General features: G+C 36.6%; 2 protein-coding genes across 2 annotated transcripts in view; both read right to left on the bottom strand.

Annotated features, from left to right (window-relative positions):
* Positions 1 to 19,576, bottom strand: part of LOC142339346 (uridine-cytidine kinase-like 1) — a 377,161-nt gene that overhangs the window by 108,704 nt on the left and 248,881 nt on the right. The window lies entirely within an intron of this gene.
* Positions 4,530 to 6,505, bottom strand: LOC142339974 (chondroitin sulfate N-acetylgalactosaminyltransferase 1-like). The gene is made up of 2 exons (XM_075390351.1): positions 6,057 to 6,505; positions 4,530 to 5,646 (listed from the first exon to the last, which is right to left on the bottom strand). The coding sequence occupies exons 1-2, from the start codon at positions 6,380 to 6,382 to the stop codon at positions 4,608 to 4,610; spliced, it is 1,365 nt and encodes a 454-aa protein (XP_075246466.1). The 5' UTR covers positions 6,383 to 6,505; the 3' UTR covers positions 4,530 to 4,607.

A 19,576-nucleotide genomic window follows, 5' to 3' on the forward strand; every position in this document is an offset into this window, starting at 1 on the left:
GACGGTCACTTTGATAGGCAGGTGATCGGACCCTATTGTGTCCAGGACATTCCATTTCACTTTTCCGTATGAATCCCCAGGGACTAGAGTTATGTCTGGTGTCGTTTCCCCATCCCCTGCCATCCTTGTTGGTGTTCCATCGTTGAGGGCAATCCAGATTCGAGGACAACCAGGACTCTATCTCTTCTCCAGTTTCGTCACTGGGATGGTTTCTATCCCAGAAACCATGGGCGTTCAGATCTCCGAGGATGATGTCCGCATCTGTCGGCCACTCAGAGGAGTACGGCTGGCTGTTTCTCCCGTCGTTAGACTTAGCAGGTGGCCTGTAAAAGTTCCATATCTTCACAGGTTTCTGGATGTGTATCTTGACTCCAACACTTTCCATGGCAGAGTCCCCTGGGAAGCACAGGTCGGCTAGTCTTTCCGAGGAGAGGCCTGGCTTGACAAGGGTGATCACTCCTCCCTGTGGTTGTTCCTTCTGGCTGGGGTGGATCTTCCGCTCTTGTCTGTGGCATGTCCAACTCGCGAACTGTTTCGGGACTTCGGTTTTCTGCATGAGTTTGCTTTCTTGGATGACAAGAACATCCGCATCCTCTTCCTCTGCCAGTTTTGCGAGGATTTGGGCCCGCTGCCTGATTCCGCAGACGTTGGCCTGGAGTATCTTTAGTGAAGATTGGATCTTCGGCCTTGGCTCCTGCTTTCCTTTGTGGTTCTTTCGAGGCATCGCTGGGGTTGGTGCTGGGGCTTTGTTCGCCGCTTTACACCCGCAGTGCCATCTCCAATTCTGATGTGCTCGTATTTCCTTTACCGTCATGCCGACGCAGACTCTGTGGAAATATTTCTCGCAGTCTCTGCACAGAATGGAGTAGTCCTTCCTGCTGACGTGTTTGTCGCAATGTCCACAAGGAAAGGGGCCCGGGTTTTGCTCGATGTCGCCTGCTTTGAGGAGGAGGTGCCTCAGGTCCGCAGACTCGACCGGGCACCAGAGCAAAAAAAAAACTGTAATACCAACTCAAAACACCAAATCAAAAATTATTCTAACGCAACTAATGATACACTAGAAAAGAATGATCAAAAATGACACCAGCTATACCAATGAAAAACGTAATGGTTTATTGCAATTTATCACAGATCTTGTAGCTGCGGAGGCAGATATTCTTTTTCAATACTCAATTCCAAGTGTTTGAGCTCACCCTTTACAAAGCTCATCTCCTACTAATGATTTAAAAGACGGAAAAACGCACATATCCGGAGCACTGAAGTAACTAAATACTTACTGAACAAGATGCGTGGCTGAATGATGTTGAAATCAAAAACTTTAGGATCACCACTATACACAATTTGTTCAGCCGCCTTCGCAACAAACTAAATTGAAGCTCAACAGTTTTTCTCAGAATAAAAACACTGCAGTGACGATATGTTCTTTTGAAAACCAGAACCTCACTGGCAAAATAAGCACGAAACATTGGAAAAAGAGGATGGGTAACACACCAGTGTAATTAATAGATGATTGCCTCCTATTAGAGAATCAGAATCACTCAAAGAGAAGCTCAGTGCCAATAGCCATATATGGCTAGAGAGACTGTAATTTTTTGCTCCCCTGTAGCCATCACCATGGAACCCTAAACACATTTAAAGTCGGAGTAAGATTCAAGCTAAAATTAGAAAAACCAATAGAATTAGCGGATCCTTTGAGAACTGTTGGGACTCTTATCACCGGTAGACCTTTCAACCTACAAAACGACAAGGTATACATCCAACTAATATCTTAATGAACTACACCTCAAAAATACAAAACAGAAAAAAAAATCCAAAGACGAGTTGACAACAAAGCCTTCAAAAAAAACGTGCTCCCCGCATTAACTTATTCCAAAGAAAACCACGAGTTTTTGCAAAATTACCCCGATAGGCGCCCTCAAAAATCATGTCATTGCCAATTGACGATCCCACAGGAATTTTGCAGAGTCAATTCAGGCAAATACACATCCCTACCGCACTCTCCCAAAAAATCTACAATCTATCCAAGACCGAAGCTTCGAAACAAGCGTGATCTTAGACAGCTCCAATTTACTCAACGAGTCCAGTCCGACCGATTGACTCTATTATTTCGGTGTCGTGATCTTTCACACTAATTCTTTTAGCCTCCTATATCTTAACCCCAATATTTTAACCTCTATAACACTTAACCCCTCAATTATTTAACCCCTATATTGTTTCACATCTATTTTAAGCTTCCTGTAATTGAGGATAATTAGGTTTCGATCAATTCTTTTTAGACTAATTAATAGAGATTAAAATCGATTAAAATGATTGAGTTGTAAATATGCTTTCTCACCTCAATTATTTCAACCCAATTTTAATCTGTAAATTCATGGATCATAATTGTGAGGGAAATTAAGCTACCAACTCATTAGTTAAAAGCAAAACTATGACTATTAGGGAACTAGCTATCTCATCTAGTCACTAATGGGGCAACTAAAAGCAATTGAAAAACTGATGGAATTCTAGAACATTTCTTGTCTCATTGCATTTTGCAATCAGCATGATAACTGTAGACATTGAGTTTAAATTTTGTTCCAAAAACAAAGAAATATTGGTTGCAGAAGGCCATGAGTTTTATGTTGCATGAATAAATATGTTTACCACTGCCTGGAATTGCTCGAAACATCAAAGTTACAAGTGCCACGGTTCCGCATTTAAACAAGATGGCCAACTTATTCGCGTAAATGGTGAGCACAATCAATGCCTGTATAGCAAACCGGTCACAAAAAAGTTACAAAAGATATCAAAGCACTGAGTTAAAACTTAACGCCTACAGCAGCCGTAGCTTCCGCAATTTTACCAGTAATCGACATTTTCTCGACAATCTGCGTTGCTGTCAAAACCCAATTAGAAACAAACATCGCAGCATTTAAGAAGGAATATGCAAACAATGTCAATTCATGCACTGTCGGATCGGCATTTTCATATATCCTAAACATTTAAAGAGTTTTTGGCGGGCATCATGGGACAAAACCCCTGTTCCGGGGATCCCAACCAGGAGACTGGAAACGTTTGGCTAATTTGCGCTGCCGTGCAAATTTTTTAGAATGCCTCATCACAACATAAATACCCAATGAAGAAAAAGTATGAGAGCTTGAAAGGAAAGGCGCAGAACTTCATGGAGATTCACAGTGATAAAACTGTTGTCAATTTTTCAGAAATAGTGACAGTTTGTCTTAGTTTTGTATTTGAAATATTATTGCGTTTATGTGATCTCTTGTTAAATTAAATTCGATATCCATTTTAAAAATTTTGAGTTGGCGCCCTCAAGGAGTTACGTCGAAGCCTCATATCCTGACTCATTAGGAGATTCTGGTCCCGGGTGTAAACCCTATGATGGGACACCTAATTGTAAACACCGTTTTGCAAAATTTAGATATGAAACTTGCACAGCATAGCTGCTAGCAAAAATATCAATCTGGATTTCATTGAAAATTCTGTTAAACACAGTTAAATTTTGTTTTGATTTGCTCATTCATGCCTGCTCAGAAAGTAGGTTTTAAAATTTAGATTACATCCTTTCATTCGAGAAGCACCAGTTCTTCCGTCCTCTAGACTCAGACAGTTTTTGAACTTTTTTGATTCAAATTAAAGTGCAATATAAAAGAGGCGTGACGAGTCAAGTTTTCTTTTGCGATCAAAAGCATTGCGCTAAAAAGCAGTCTCGTCATTGTTCCTCGATTTCAAACAAACGCAAGCTGTTCAATGCCGCACTCTTGGAGGTCAGTAGTTTTGTGTTATCCAAGTCTTTTGCTAATTGTTCTTATTATTGCTAATTGTTCTTGCTAATAACTTAAGCCTTGCTAATTGTTCTTTTGGACGCCGAAATAGATTAAAGATTTCGGTGTTAAAACAATTTCGGGGTGAATAAATTTCGGGGTTAAATGACCGAGGAGTTATTATATAAGGGGTTAAATTATAGGGTGTTAAATAAATCGGCGGGAAATGAAGTAGAACCATTATTTCACCAACAAGGAAATTTACCTTTACTTCAGGACAAACATAAATTTCTACTTTATATTGAAATTGACGGCAGCGAAGAATATTAGAATTATTTTATTATAATTTAATTCAAAAATAGGTATAGTTTAATAAATGAAACAGGTTTAAAGGAAACCCAGTCTAAACCAAGTTTGCATCGTTCATTCAATTCGACGGAAGTAATAGAGCAGATAAGCAGTTACAAAAACAAACAAATTTAATATCAGAAGATTTCAAACCACTGAAACGAACAGTCCGGTTTGAAGCTTTGCTTGTCATAAACCGAGCAGTCTTTGCATCATTCTTGCTATTCTATTGATAGCTTTTTTAAACTGCCCATGGATTTAGGATTAGGTATCTTACTTTAAACGGAAGTTGCTAAACTATATTCCACCAATTTGATTGGAGATCACCAAACATGCCAATATCTGAGCTCCACTACTCAATGATGGAATAAACAAGATAATTGTGAGCAAATGATATGCCTTTGGTTATGAAAAAAATAGTAGATAGTTTCAGTTAGTTCATTTGGTAGCGACAACTGATACGCGGAAAATAAACAAAATTTATAAATACCATTTGCATTAAATTAATTTGTATTTCTCTTTTAATTTAAATAACTCTAATCCTAATTGCTCCGAGTTGCCTTCAGTCAAGGCTTGTGATTTAAAACAGGAAAATTTGTTGTCTGCAGAGGAACAATTTTTGGAATGATACGCATGCACAAGTCCAGGATCTGGCATTCTATATATCGCAAGTCCGGCTGATTTCACTCTCGCATGAAAGTCTTCGTCTTCCGATCCCCATTTTGTGTACTCGGGAAACGCAATGGATGCTTGAAAATCCGAAGACTTAAGACAGGACATTCCGTATCCAAATGTACGCCACAGTCCTGATTGTCCACTAAGATAGAGCTCAAATTTAGCCATGTGAATTTTGGAATATTTAGGATTGTACTGGCTGAATACGATTGGGAAATAAGCACTCTTTCCCGTTTCCGAGAGCAAACGACACCTATTAAGCATTTCTTGCGTGAATGTAACATCAATGTCACAGAAAAACAAAGTGCAGCTATGATCTCCAAACGAGTGATTTGATTTTGGACATTTGGCGTTGCGAGCACCATAGTTTAATCCCTGGCCTCGAGAAAATGGCCCCACAAGAGAAAGCACTTTAAAACGACTTTTAGAAACCGATTCTCCAACAATCGAGGCAATAGATTTGTAAATAAACCGTTCTTCTGAAATGTGATCCGAATGTTTGGCAACAAAATTGACTAGCACCACGGAGAAGCTGCGATCAATGTTCATCAAAATCCGAATGAAATCGAGGAAGTTCTTCAGTCGAGTCGGCTCCCTTGAATAGGTGACAATAAGATTGACATGTTCGAACTTTGATGACAAGGCAGTTGGCAGATATACTGGTTCCGAAGCCGGAAGGAATGTTGACAATTTTATAAGTCTATTTGACTTTTGTACCAAAAGGTGGTAAAGATTGCCGAAGCCATTGAATGGTTCTGAGATAATCTCTGTGACTTTAGAAGTAAGTGATGACAGTCCGTGATGTTCCAATGTCTTTTCAATCAAAGGCTGCACTAGCGCTCTCTCGAAAGAAAACATTGTCCTAAACAAACATTCAACAAGTAAAAATTACACTGAATATTATTAACATAATTGCATATAATTACTAAAACGATGCTGAAGAACAGAAGTAGGTCACTGTAAGCACATTTGCGTCGAAAAATCCAAGTTTACGATATAAATCAGTGCTCACTCTTCATAACTGGTAACAAAAATAATAATAACAAATTTAACAAGTACGTTAAATTTTAAAATTCAAATAAAGCATCTGTCTGTATATCTGAGTGGATTATATTTCATTGAGACAATTTCACAATGACTCCAGGAACTTCTTATATCACTTCAACTTTATATTGCATGTCTGGTGTGAATGGTAGTAATTTGTTGTCTCCATCCGATTTCATTAATATAACTGATTTCGTTTAAATTCTCAAACAAAATGGAAAGACATACCTAGAAGGTGCCCAATCAGCGGAGTATCGAACATTAGAGGAGTAGAAGGACTGATAGGATTCGTACTCCAGCTGCGCATGCTTCACCACATCTTGATATCCAGCGGGATCTAAACTTTTCTGCCTATTATCCTCCAAATAGCAATATGTGCTGAATACATTCACCAGTGCTATGTAGGGCGTGAAAGGGTTGAAGAAAACGTAAACACGAATCACTGTTTGGATAAATAGGTGTGTTACCCCAATTACACCGAACAGAACAAAAAGCCGGTTTCGCGATACTCCGCGAAGAGTGCCGTTTCTGTAGATCGGTCTAGCAGACACCATTACGAACTCCGCATGTTAGAGACTTCAGTAAACAATTTGGACCTCAGCCAATATTGAGACAGAACAAAAGTGGCATGAAGAAACAAAATCCAGACAACAAATCTGAAATGCAAACGAGCAAAACCGTTAAGACTGTATATTTCGAAGGCCCGCTAGTTCCCCACCAATCAAATTAGCTGCAACCTGACGAAGCTTTTGTTATCAGTGAGCTTTGCAGAGAAACAACAACAAATTTTCAGAATATAAACCTCGGTTACATTTAGATTTCGACTTTGTTGCCATCATCAGCCACTGTGATTGACAGAAGCAACGGTGGCTTATCAATCTCACGGAACTTCTTAAATAAGTCATAGGTAGCCTGGATTGCACAATAGTTGTTTCAGTTAAAAAGGAAAGATTTAAGGCTCAACTAGTAATACTGACATCCCCTTATTACATCAATCATTGGGGGGAGCATTCTTAACAATTCAAAACAGACTAGCAGGCCCGCAAAAGCATAACAATCATGTTCTCACAGGTTTCAAAGAATTTAGGATTTGTGTTCCGTACCAACTCATGCTCGAACCGACGCCCCCCTTGTTTAAATGCCACAGCTCTTACCGCTTACGCTACCGGAGCGCATCTTTTGTGTCTATTACTCTATTTAGCAGCAACTTTTTGTTCAGGAACAATTTTGGCTTTGCTGTATTTAAGCACCGCTATGAGTTTGCAGATAACGTGTTTCTACATTGTTGCATAGTGCGTCTCAAAACGCATGTACTACGCTAGGCTTCATGTTTAGGAAGCGTTAAAACACGCGAAGATTAGGAACTTATACATATCTTTTCGCAAAAAAATAGGAGCCAATTTCGGCAACAAGTCGGGTGCAAAACAATGCCACTTGCCTTACAGCCATTGGTCTGATCCCTTACTCTACCAACGCGTATTAGTTTTGTCTATAACTCTTTCTATATGCACTCAAAATTTAGTCAAAGGCGTTCCGACTCGCTTTTTTTTAGGCAGCACGCTTAATGAGCGCAAAAACATAGGAATAATAAAGTTTTATTATGGTGGTATAGCGCGTCTCAAAGCGAATGTGTAACGCTTTTAGGACACTTAGAGCCAGTGAGGCTAGGAGCGCAATTAACCATTGAACGCAAAGTCAAGTGCGACTTAATATTAAAAGAACAGATAGATAGAAGAAAGGAAGAATTAAACAAAAACACTTTTGGATGAAAAACTGCAAATACTCCTTTTCGTTTTAGGGCCCGAAAAACAATTGCCATTTTCCGTACCAACTTGGGTGCGGTCCTATGTCCTTTAATTAGCAGTCATAGGTCTGATACCGTATGCTGCTGATGCCTATAGCATTTGTCTTGCTCTTTCAACATCAGCAGTAATTTTGTCAATGGCTCTTTGGCTTGCTTGTTTTTTCTATGCGGCTTGCTCAATGATCGCAAAACATGGGCATTTAAAGAGCTTAAATACGACAAGAGAGGGAGAAAGGTAAGAGAAAAAAGAAAACCAAAAGGAGCGGAAAGGAACGGAAAAGAGAAACCAAAAAATAACTTCTAACTTTCTTGAATCTGAAAATTATGCATCCTTTTCAATGCCTACTTTAACTCGAAACACCGCTCGTCACTTAACAGCCATCGGTCTCATCCTTTTCGCTATGGATCCGTAATTCATATGTCTATTGCTATTTCTACATCAGCCGTAACCTGGTCAACGGATTTTTGTTCGCTTGTTTTTGAGTTGCTGCAGGCTTCATGAGCGCAAAACATGAGCAGATTAAGAATTTAAATATGACAAGAAAGAAAGCGGAAGAAAAAATGAAAGACAAAAAGCAGTTGACAAACTTTTGACCAGGAAATAATGCGTCTTTCTCCGACCACACTCAGGACTCAAACCCATGCCCCTCAATTAACAGCCATTGGTTCCAACAGTTACGCTACGGATGCCTATTGCTAACGTTTTCTGCATTTCTATATCAGCAAACATTTGGTAATCGGCTATAAAGACCGCCTATTTTTGCTATGCGGCATGCTCTATGAGCGCAAAAAAGGCACAAACTAAGAGCTAATATAAGACAAGAGAGAGAGAGAGAAAAAAGCAAGAATGATTTGCCAATTTTTGCCCAGAAAATTATAAGTCTCAAACAATACCCACACTCGAGCCCCTGCCACTTTTAAACACAAGTGGTCTCATCCCTTACGCTACCGATGCCTATTGCTTACGTCTAAATCATCAATTCATTTCCATATCAGCACAAATTTGGTCAGTTTAGGTTGCTTGTTTTTGAATTGCGGCATGCTTTTCTAGCGCAAAATATTGCGTATAGCGCGTCTCAAAACGCATGTAATAACGCAAGAACAAAAACGCAAGCAAAGAAAAAAGAAAACAAAAAAAGACAGAAAAGCGACCAATAAAAAGAAAAGCGGAAGAAAGGGAAGAGAGATACAAAAGTGAGAAAAGAAAAAGAAAGCAAGAGAAAACGAAAGATGAAGAAAGAGATGGAGACAGAGAGAGAGAGAGAGAGAAAGAGAAAGAAGGAAAGGAAAAGAAAGATGCAGAAAGAGATAAAGAGACAGACAGAGAGTGAGAGAGAGAAAAAGAAGGAAAAAGAACGAAGAAAGAAAGAAAGAACGCAAGGAAGATGAAAACAATGAGGAGGAATAAAGGAAGAACCTTAAGAAAAACATTTTCAATTAGGTCTTGAACCCAAGCCCATCGCTTAAAAGCCGATGATCCAACCCCTTATACTGTCAATTGAACTTTCTACACAAACTCATTTTTGGTTAATGGCTTTTTGTTTCGCTCGTTTTCGCTAAGCTGCATGGTTAATGAGCACTAAATCAATTGCTGACCAGGAGTCTAAGCATGGTGGTGCAGACTGCATGTTTACGAACCGTTGAAACATGAAAAATAAGAGCGCTGTTGATCATTGCACTCAAGTGCGACTTACATTTAATATAAAAGATAGAAGAGAGCGAGAGAAAGAAAAGAGGAAAGAACGAAAAGATGAGGAATGAAGAAAGAACAAAAAGAAGATATAAGTAACAAATAAAAGCAAAGAAATGAAGAAGGGAAGAAAAAGCTAACCTGCTCCCCAATTTTTATCCGAGTACATTATGCATCCTGTTCCACCCCTACTCGGGCGTGAGCCGAAGCCCGTCACTTCAGCAAAAAGCCTAACCTGTTGGACTACAGACGCCTGTTGATTTTGTCTACTGAGCTGGCTACAGTCGCAACATTTTGGTCAAAGGCTTTTTGTCTCGCTTTTTTTGCTGAGCTGCATGCTTAATGAGCAGAAAAAAGTGCAGATCAGGAGCTTAAGCATGGTCTTATAGGCTATTGGTCTGTCTGAATCAGCAAAATTTGGCTCACTGGCTTTAATAGCTCACCTGTTTTGTCAAGCCTAATGAGAGCCAAACATGCGCAGATTAGGAATCAAAACCTGACAAAAGAGAAAAATTGGAAAGAAAAATGAAAAAACGAAAGGAACGAAAAGGAACAAAAAAAGGAAAAAAAAGATAGCCAATTTATCAAATTTGTGGTACAGGAAATTATGCGTCTTTTTCCGCCTATAATTAGGCTCGAACCCCTGCACCTCGTGTGAGAGTCATTGCTCTTATCCTCTTCGATTCCGATGCCTATTGCTCAAGCCAATTGACTTTTCTAATGAGCAAATTTTTGGTTAGTGGCTAATTGCTGTGGCTATATATGTAATATATAGATAGATAGATGGATGCCCCAACTGATTGCAACAAACCTCTTGACGACAAAATTAAAAATCAAGAGAAGGGCAGTAATAGCTCCGCTCAGCTATCACGATCGCAGCTATCAATTAAGGGGAAGGAAATGAAGGCTTTTTGAGCAATCGATTTTTGCATCCGTTTCTTACTGAAAAAATTTGCACCTGCGGTTTTTCGGTGACTGACTTGTCTTGCATCTCTGACATCTTTCTGCTCATTGGCACTCTAGGTTCCGTGATTTTTGGGTCATTGACTCTTTTCACATTTCGGTCAATGACTCTTTCTATCTGCTATTTTTCGAACGTTGACCTTTTAAGAGACCTTTTTTTCGGTCATTGACCTCGCGCGATATCTTCTTAACCATGCTGCTCGAGAGCTCTTAAACATGCTCTTCGAGAGCTCTTAAACATGCTTTTTCGCCTTCCGTTAAACATGGTACCTTATAATGTCATACAAATAATATATAGGATAATTTATTCCTTTAAGTAGAAGACTTTATTATATGCCCGATATGTATGAGATCAAATTGCCGTCGTTAAATAGAACTAACGGCTGAGTACATGAGTGGTACATGCTTAATTGACAACCAAGAGATAATCCTAAACCACGAGAGGGCATGAAAGCGTTTAGGTAGCTTCAGAAAAATGTACAAATCTAAAAAATATTTCTTTACAATGTCTCTTCAGTGCAGTCAGTATTTTATGTTTTTAAAGATCATGTTCAAGGAGCTGTTATGGGTTTGACAGACTAAAGTTTCACAGTTTGACAGTTTGGATTCAAAAACTATAATCTCTTCCATTTGTGATTGTATGACTGGACTATCCTGTGAAAGTATCTCACTTTCTTAGGAATTTTAAGAACTTATTCCAACCTATTGAGGTTTCCGGTTGAAGGAAAGTCCCCACATAGGTAATGAATGGTGATGAATAAAAGTTTAAATGATCTCGCAGTTTCTAAAACATTAGAAAAAAAGCAAATAAAACCTAAAACCAAACTAAAAAAAACTGCCTTTTAAACGTAAAAAAAAAAAAACAAGTCTGAAAAGTGCATGTTTTCATCAATTAATTTTTGCAGTTTAACAGATTCGAGTTTAGGGTTTAAAGATCAATTTCAGAAGGGGAAAAGGAAGCGCCGGTTAGGAGAAAGCCCCTCCCCTGAAAGGGTATTCGGTCAACTGAGGCGGCAGGTCAATTCTTACATATATACAAATATAGAACTATCTGATTCAAGAATAATTGGAATACAGAATACGATCTTCTGACAATTGATCTTCTCTAACTTAAATTTTTTAAATAAATTTAATGTTAGAGAATCATCAAATGCTATTTCAGGGCATTACTTTTGATGTCACTGATCAGTGAGAGTTTCAATCTCCCAGCCAGAGTTTCTAGTATGGGTCAGTGCTTAGTCAGCCTACCGGAGATCGGGTAAAATCATGATAAATTCCAATACAAGGGACTCACTGCTACACTACATAGAACAAAAATGACACCAAATACTAAATTTTCACCATAATTCAAAACCGATTTTAAAAATTTAACCATTTTATTAGTGGACCTCAATGCTTGTGACCTGATCTAATAGTTACTTAAACATCACCAATTTCAAAAAATCTGTTCTCAAATTCAATATTCAGGCAAACATGTTTTCAATTCCTTGGTTAGGTGTTCACAGTCATTTGTAGTAGTTTCTATATAGTGTGTCCTCTGACGCCTTTTGGCGGAACCCTGCGCTCAATTTGATCATCGTTGAGCCACTTTGTTGTTCATTCAACAATGATCAGTGCATCAACTTCGTTCTTTGGAAATAGTCATGTGCACTTTCGTATCTGTCCCAATGAGAGAGAGAAAACTATATTATAGTATAGGGACAGCTGTCGGTAAATGGACCACGAGTGTGAATGATTTACGTAGAAACACAAATATTTATTCAAGTTTAACTGATCACAGTTAATTTGAAGCGGAAGTCACGCAATGTGCTAGCTTGTTGAATAGGAACTGCTGTTGACTCGCCTATCAACAATTTCTTCAATCCACTTTTGAATGCCTTTAAACTTACACTTGTATCTCGCAGGTACAATGGTAGTCAGTTCCACTTCAACAATACATGATTACCGAAGGATTTAGAAGAGGATGAAACAGATGGAAGATTCCCTTAAAAATTTATTTGGTTAGCGCGCTTGTCAATCCTATACCTGGCCGTAGGTAATTTAAGCTGTTGTTGAAAGGCTTTTTTCATATTTAAAATGTAATGGAAGTAGTACGTTAAAGTTTTCAACTTGATCAGCTGTCTTATACCGAATTTTACGATTTTTTTATTTCATTTGACGACTTGATACTGGAATGAAAAAAGTCATACTTCAAAGCCGAATTCGTCTGTTTCTCCAAAGAAAGCACCTAGTTTGAACTGTTTTGATAGAGACATTAAGTAGAGTACTGTTAATGACTGACAAGTGCGTGAAAAAGCATGTATAATATTGTGGTATAAGGGCTATGTTGTACAGTTTCAATAGTTTTGATACCAGCAGCCATTTTTATAACTTTTTTAATGTGTTTGAAAATGAAGATGACTGTCTAAGGCAACACCTAAGTATTTACACTGGTTTGATTTTTTACTATTGCGGTTCCTACAACTACAGTCTCAGAAATGTTTAGCGTGTTATCATTTTAGCACTTGATCGTAAAAAAACTCAGTTTTTGGCATTCAAATATTACTAAATGATACAAAAGTAAGATTCCATATTTGTTTTCCTGCAAAGAGTTTTTTCGGATTTTTTTAAACTACAAAACAATGTCGGATTTTTTTAAACTACCAGCAATGTCGGATTATTTTAAACTACAAAACAATAAACAATCCGCATACTACAAAAGTTACCAGTGTCACTTACTTACTCTGGGAGGTCCTTCATATATAAGTTGAAAAGAAGTGGTCCTAAAACTGTCCCCTGAGGAACAACTTGCCTTAGCTTAATCCAATTTGACACAACTCCAATAACACAAATTTGTTGAATGCGTTCCGTAAGAAAACACTTTACAACCTGTAATGCAATAGTTGAAAAGTTTGGAGACTGTAATTTTCCAAAAAAGTTATGTGGGATAGTGAGACGAAAGTTTTAGATAAATCGAGCAAATCAGCGTGAACAATATTACCATTATCAATTTCATGTTGTACTGATTCAATGAAAAATGGAATTGCATTTTGTGCTCAAACCATAGGTCGAAATCAAATTTGAAGCAGCAATAGTAATTTCCTACTCTCAATATAACTTGTGATTTGTTTGTGCAAAATTTTTTCTAAAACTTTAGAAAACGAACTAGTTATCGGGATACGTTTACAATAGTTTACAGGGTACAACATGTCATCTTTTTTATTGATTGGTGTTGTGACACTCTTTTGAGCATCGTATGAAAACCAAAGTCATTAAGGCATTGATTTATAAATACAGTCAGATGGGGCTAAAATTTGCCTACCATCAATAATAGCCCAAGCGAATACTTTATACGGACCAGTGGGCTTGTTGGGATTTAGCTCTGATTATATCAAAACAATCTATTTATGATATTGGCCAAAAATCAAAAAATGAGTAGCCAAAAATCAAATCATCGTGTTTTTTCATTTTTCCTGCAAAAAATGCTCTAGGTTTAAGAACACAAAATTGAAATACTCTGCAATTTTTTTGTTGTCAACAACCGAAGGATTTTTTTACTGCAGTAATTTTTACAGCTTGCTCAATTGTCCCCCTAACATTACTGATAAAGCTCCAGCGGTCTTTAGCAGTACTAGGGGAGAGAAAACAGTTCCAGAAGAACTTTTGTTGTTTCTTTGAATATATTGGACAGATTGTTTTGAGGTTCTTTTGCATTCCTCGTCAAACCACGTTTCCTTTATCAGATTTGGAGTTTTTTTTAAAAAAAATACCTTCTTAGGGGTTACATGCTTCTCCACTGCACTTGGTAGAAGATAAACACACATATTAAACATATCATTGGCATTCGAACATTTATATACTTTGAACCATGGCATTTGAGACAATGGTTTGCAAAACAAGATTTTATCGTACTTTTTCCTATTGAATCTTTTTAATATGATGCTCTTTTGTTTGTCAACGCTTACTCTGGTAACCAATGCAGAACCAAAGTGGTCTGTTTGAGATGACTGTCAAATAAAAAGCTTCTATCTCCGGCAACATTTTTGGTTAAAATGTAATCAAAGTGAGTTTTCCTTGTCCTTCATACACGCGCAAATGCATTTGTATTAGCTGTTATGAAACTGTAGGGTATAATTACTGTGTCCAGATTTTATTTTTCTCGAAGATTAAGGTAATCTATATTATAATCACCCAATAGAATGATAGGAATAGATTCACAAGAAGAACTGTCTATATTAGTCAATAATTGCTCAAGGAATTCATTCTGATATAAATTGAGGGGGTTGTATGTTACATTGAAAAGCAATTTAGGCCTACAGTAGTAAGAAAAATTGGAACAACAATCGACCAACAATGAGTTGAATTGGGCACTGTTGTCGGCTGCTATCCTGGTTATTATTTTTTAGCATGCTTTTGGTTTTTATTCTCATGTTAAAAGTGGGTAGCAAGGGTTGGTTTGCGAAATTAGCAGAATTTGGATGATGATCTGAACGGGCTTTATTGATAACTTTTTCAGAATTGCTCAAATTTTTAGGGCGTTGTTGGGCAAAACTCTGCACACTTTGATCTGTATTTCCGCAATTGGTTTTTTGATTGGTTCTCAAAAAAGTTGTTGAATAATTTCTTTTACCTTGAGCTTTTTATGAAGTTCAAATTTAACACGCACAGACAGTGACAAAAATTTTGATGTCAGAATATTGATAAAGTTATATAGTCAGGGCAATAAAAAAACCCTCTAATTTCTGGACTAACTTCTCGTGTTGTATATTTGAGAGCAGAGAGCAACAGATACTGCCATATAATCGTACACACAGACAACCAAACTCAGTTTCCTCCAGTAATTGGCAAATATATCGATTTTGAAGGTAATGAAAACCAGAAAACCTTTGCAAAAAATTTTAAAAAAAATAACAAACATTTCATTCATCTCACTAAACATCATGTGAAGCGATAATACCAGCAGAATCAAGTAAACGAGCTAAAAAATCACAGCGATAGCGGAAAAGGGAGCCTAAAAACCATTATACTTCGAAACTAAAAACAACTTGGATTGAATTCTAGCAGTCAAGCAAAAGAAAAACTACGGTAATCAAAGAAACAATGATTTAGTATATTCCACTGCACATGAACCTCCTGAATAATGACAATATACTAATCTTTATTGATTTGCAACTTTAAAGCGATAAATTTGCACTTCAACAAGCATAACTAAATTTCACTTCGTTTTGCACTTCAAACAGAAAATGCTGAGAACAAAATTACAAGTTGGGCGGGATTATTAGCCGACATACACAAAGGTTTGTACTTATTTTTAATTCTTACTATTTTCCGTGATTTTGTTTTCAATTAATATTTAAAGTTACATGTTGGTAGTCATATAAAAAGATCACCTCAATGTAAACTTCAATGAAAAATGGAATTGCATTTTGTGTTCAAATCATAGGTCGAAATCAAATTTGAAGCGGCAATAGTAATTTCCTACTCTCAATATAACTTGTGATTTGTTTGTGCAAAATTACTTCAACAATACATGATTACCGAAGGATTTAGAAGAGGATGAAACAGATGGAAGATTCCCTTAAAAATATATTTGGTTAGCGCGCTTGTCAATCCTATACCTGGCCGTAGGTAACTTAAGCTGTTGTTGAAAGGCTTTTTTCATATTTAAAATGTAATGGAAGTAGTACGTTAAAGTTTTCAACTTGATCAGCTGTCTTATACCGAATTTTACGATTTTTTTTATTTCATTTGACGACTTGATACTGGAATGAAAAATGTCATACTTCAAAGCCGAATTCGTCTGTTTCTCCAAAGAAAGCACCTAGGTTGAACTGTTTTGATAGAGACCTTAAGTAGAGTACTGTTAATGACTGACAAGTGCGTGAAAAAGCATGTATAATACTGTGGTATAAGGGCTATGTTGTACAGTTTCAATAGTTTTGATACCAGCAGCCATTTTTATAACTTTTTTAATGTGTTTGAAAATGAAGATGACTGTCTAAGGCAACACCTAAGTATTTACACTGGTTTGATTTTTTACTATTGCGGTTCCTACAACTACAGTCTCAGAAATGTTTAGCGTGTTATCATGTTAGCACTTGATCGTAAAAAAACTCAGTTTTTGGCATTCAAATATCACTAAATGATACAAAAGTAAGATTCCATAATTGTTTTCCTGCAAAGAGTTTAGAGCAATGTCGGATTTTTTTAAACTACAAAACAATAAACAATCCGCATAATACAAAAGTTACCAGTGTCACTTATTTACTCTGGGAGGTCGTTCATATATAAGTTGAAAAGAAGTGGTCCTAAAATTGTCCCCTGAGGAACAACTTGCCTTAGCTTAATCCAATTTGACACAACTCCAATAACACAAGTTTGTTGAATGCGTTCCGTAAGAAAACATTTTACAACCTGTAATGCAATAGTTGAAAAGTTTGGAGACTGTAATTTTCCAAAAAAGTTATGTGGGATAGTGAGACGAAAGTTTTAGATAAATCGAGCAAATCAGCGTGAACAATATTACCATTATCAATTTAATGTTGTACTGATTCAACAAAAAATGGAATTGCAGTTTGTGCTCAAACCATAGGTCGAAATCAAATTTGAAGCAGCAATAGTAATTTCCTACTCTTAATATAACTTGTGATTTGTTTGTGCAAAGTTTTTTCTAAAACTTTAGAAAACGAACTAGTTATCGGGATACGTTTACAATAGTTTACAGGGTACAACATGTCATCTTTTTTATTGATTGGTGTTGTGACACTCTTTTGAGCATCGTATGAAAACCAAAGTCATTAAGGCATTGATTTATAAATAAAGTCAGATGGGGCTAAAATTTGCCTACCATCAATAATAGACCAAGCGAATATTTTTTACGGACCAGTGGGCTTGTTGGGATTTAGCTCTGATTATATCAAAACAATCTATTTATGATATTGGCCAAAAATCAAAAAATGAGTAGCCAAACATCAAATCATCGTGTTTTTTCATTTTTCCTGCAAAAAATGCTCTAGATTTAAGAACACAAAATTGAAATACTCTGCAATTTTTTTGTTGTCAACAACCGAAGGATTTGTTTACTGCAGTAATTTTTACAGCTTGCTCAATTGTCCCCCTAACATTACTGATAAAGCTCCAGCGGTCTTTAGCAGTACTAGGGGAGAGAAAACAGTTCCAGAAGAACTTTTGTTGTTTCTTTGAATATATTGGACAGATTGTTTTGAAGCTTACTTTATAGTGACCAATTTTCTGGCTACGAATTCAAACTAAAACTCTCATACGCTGTTTGACGTTCACTCAGTAAACTTTTGCATTCCTCGTCAAACCACGTTTCCTTTATCAGATTTGGAGTTTTTTTTAAAAAAAATACCTTCTTAGGGGTTACATGCTTCTCCACTGCACTTGATAGAAGATAAACACACATATTAAACATATCATTGGCATTCGAACATTTATATACTTTGAACCATGGCATTTGAAGACAATGATTTGCAAAACAAGATTTTATCGTACTTTTTCCTATTGAATCTTTTTAATATGATGCTCTTTTGTTTTTCAGCGCTTACTCTGGTAACCAATGCAGAACCAAAGTGGTCTGTTTTTGAGAGGACTGTCAAATAAAAAGCTTCTATCTTCGGCAACATTTTCGGTTAAAATGTAATCGAAGTGAGTTTTCGTTGTCCTCCATACACGCGCAAATGCATTTGGATTAGCTTTTATGAAACTGTAGGGTATAATTACTGTGTCCAGATTTTATTTTTCTCGAAGATTAAGGTAATCTATGTTATAATCACCCAATAGAATGATAGGAATAGATTCACAAGAAGAACTGTCTATATTAGTCAATAATTGCTCAAGGAATTCATTCTGATATAAATTGAGGGGGTTGTATGTTACATTGAAAAACATTTTAGACCTGCAGTTGTGAGAAAAATAGGAACGACAATTGACCAACAATGAGTTGAATTGGGCACTGTTGTCGGCTGCTATCCTGGTTATTATTTTTTAGCATGCTTTTGGTTTTTATTCTCATGTTAAAAGTGGGTAGCAAGGGTTGGTTTGCGAAATTATCAGAATTTGGATGATGATCTGAACGGACTTTATTGATAACTTTTTTGGAATTGCTCAAATTTTTAGGGTGTTGTTGGGCAAAACTCTGCACACTTTGATCTGTATTTCCGCAATTGGTTTTTTGATTGGTTCTCAAAAAAGTTGTTGAATAATTTCTTTCACCTTGAGCTTTTTATGAAGTTCAAATTTAACACGCACAGACATTGACAAAAATTTTGATGTCAGAATCGTGATAAAGTTATATAGTCAGGGCAATAAAAAAACCCTCTAATTTCTAGACTAACTTCTCGTGTTGTATATTTGAGAGCAGAGAGCAACAGATACTGCCATATAATCGTACACACAGACAACCAAACTCAGTTTCCTCCAGTAATTGGCAAATATATCAATTTTGAAGGTAATGAAAACCAAAAAACCTTTGCAAAAAATTTTAAAAAAGAATAACAAACATTTCATTCATCTCACTAAACATCATGTGAAGCGATAATACCAGCAGAATCAAGTAAACGAGCTAAAAAATCACAGCGATAGCGGAAAAGGGAGCCTAAAAACCATTATACTTCGAAACTAAAAACAACTTGGATTGAATTCTAGCAGTCAAGCAAAAGAAAAACGACGGTAATCAAAGAAACAATGATTTAGTATATTCCACTGCACATGAACCCCCTGAATAATGACAATATACTAATCTTTATTGATTTGCAACTTTAAAGCGATAAATTTGCACTTCAACAAGCATAACTAAATTTCACTTCGTTTTGCACTTCAAACAGAAAATGCTGAGAACAAAATTACAAGTTGGGCGGGATTATTAGCCGACATACACAAAGGTTTGTAATTATTTTTAATTCTTACTATTTTCCGTGATTTTTTTTTCAATTAATATTTAAAGTTACATGTTGGTAGTCATATAAAAAGATCACCTCAATGTAAACTTCAATGAAAAATGGAATTGCATTTTGTGCTCAAATGATAGGTCGAAATCAAATTTGAAGCGGCAATAGTAATTTCCTACTCTCAATATAACTTGTGATTTGTTTGTGCAAAATTTTTTCTAAAGCTTTAGAAAACGAACTAGTTATTGAGATAAGTTTACTATAGTTTACAGGGTCCAACATGTCATCTTTTTTATTGATTGGTGTTATGACACTCTTTTGAGCATCGCATGAAAACCAAAGTCATTAAGGCATTGATTTATAATAAACGTCAGATAGGGCTAAAATTTGCCTACAATCATTA

This window comes from Convolutriloba macropyga, chromosome 5 (assembly GCF_964194025.1).
Source record: "Convolutriloba macropyga chromosome 5, txConMacr16.3, whole genome shotgun sequence".
NCBI classification, from domain to species: Eukaryota; Metazoa; Xenacoelomorpha; order Acoela; family Convolutidae; genus Convolutriloba; species Convolutriloba macropyga.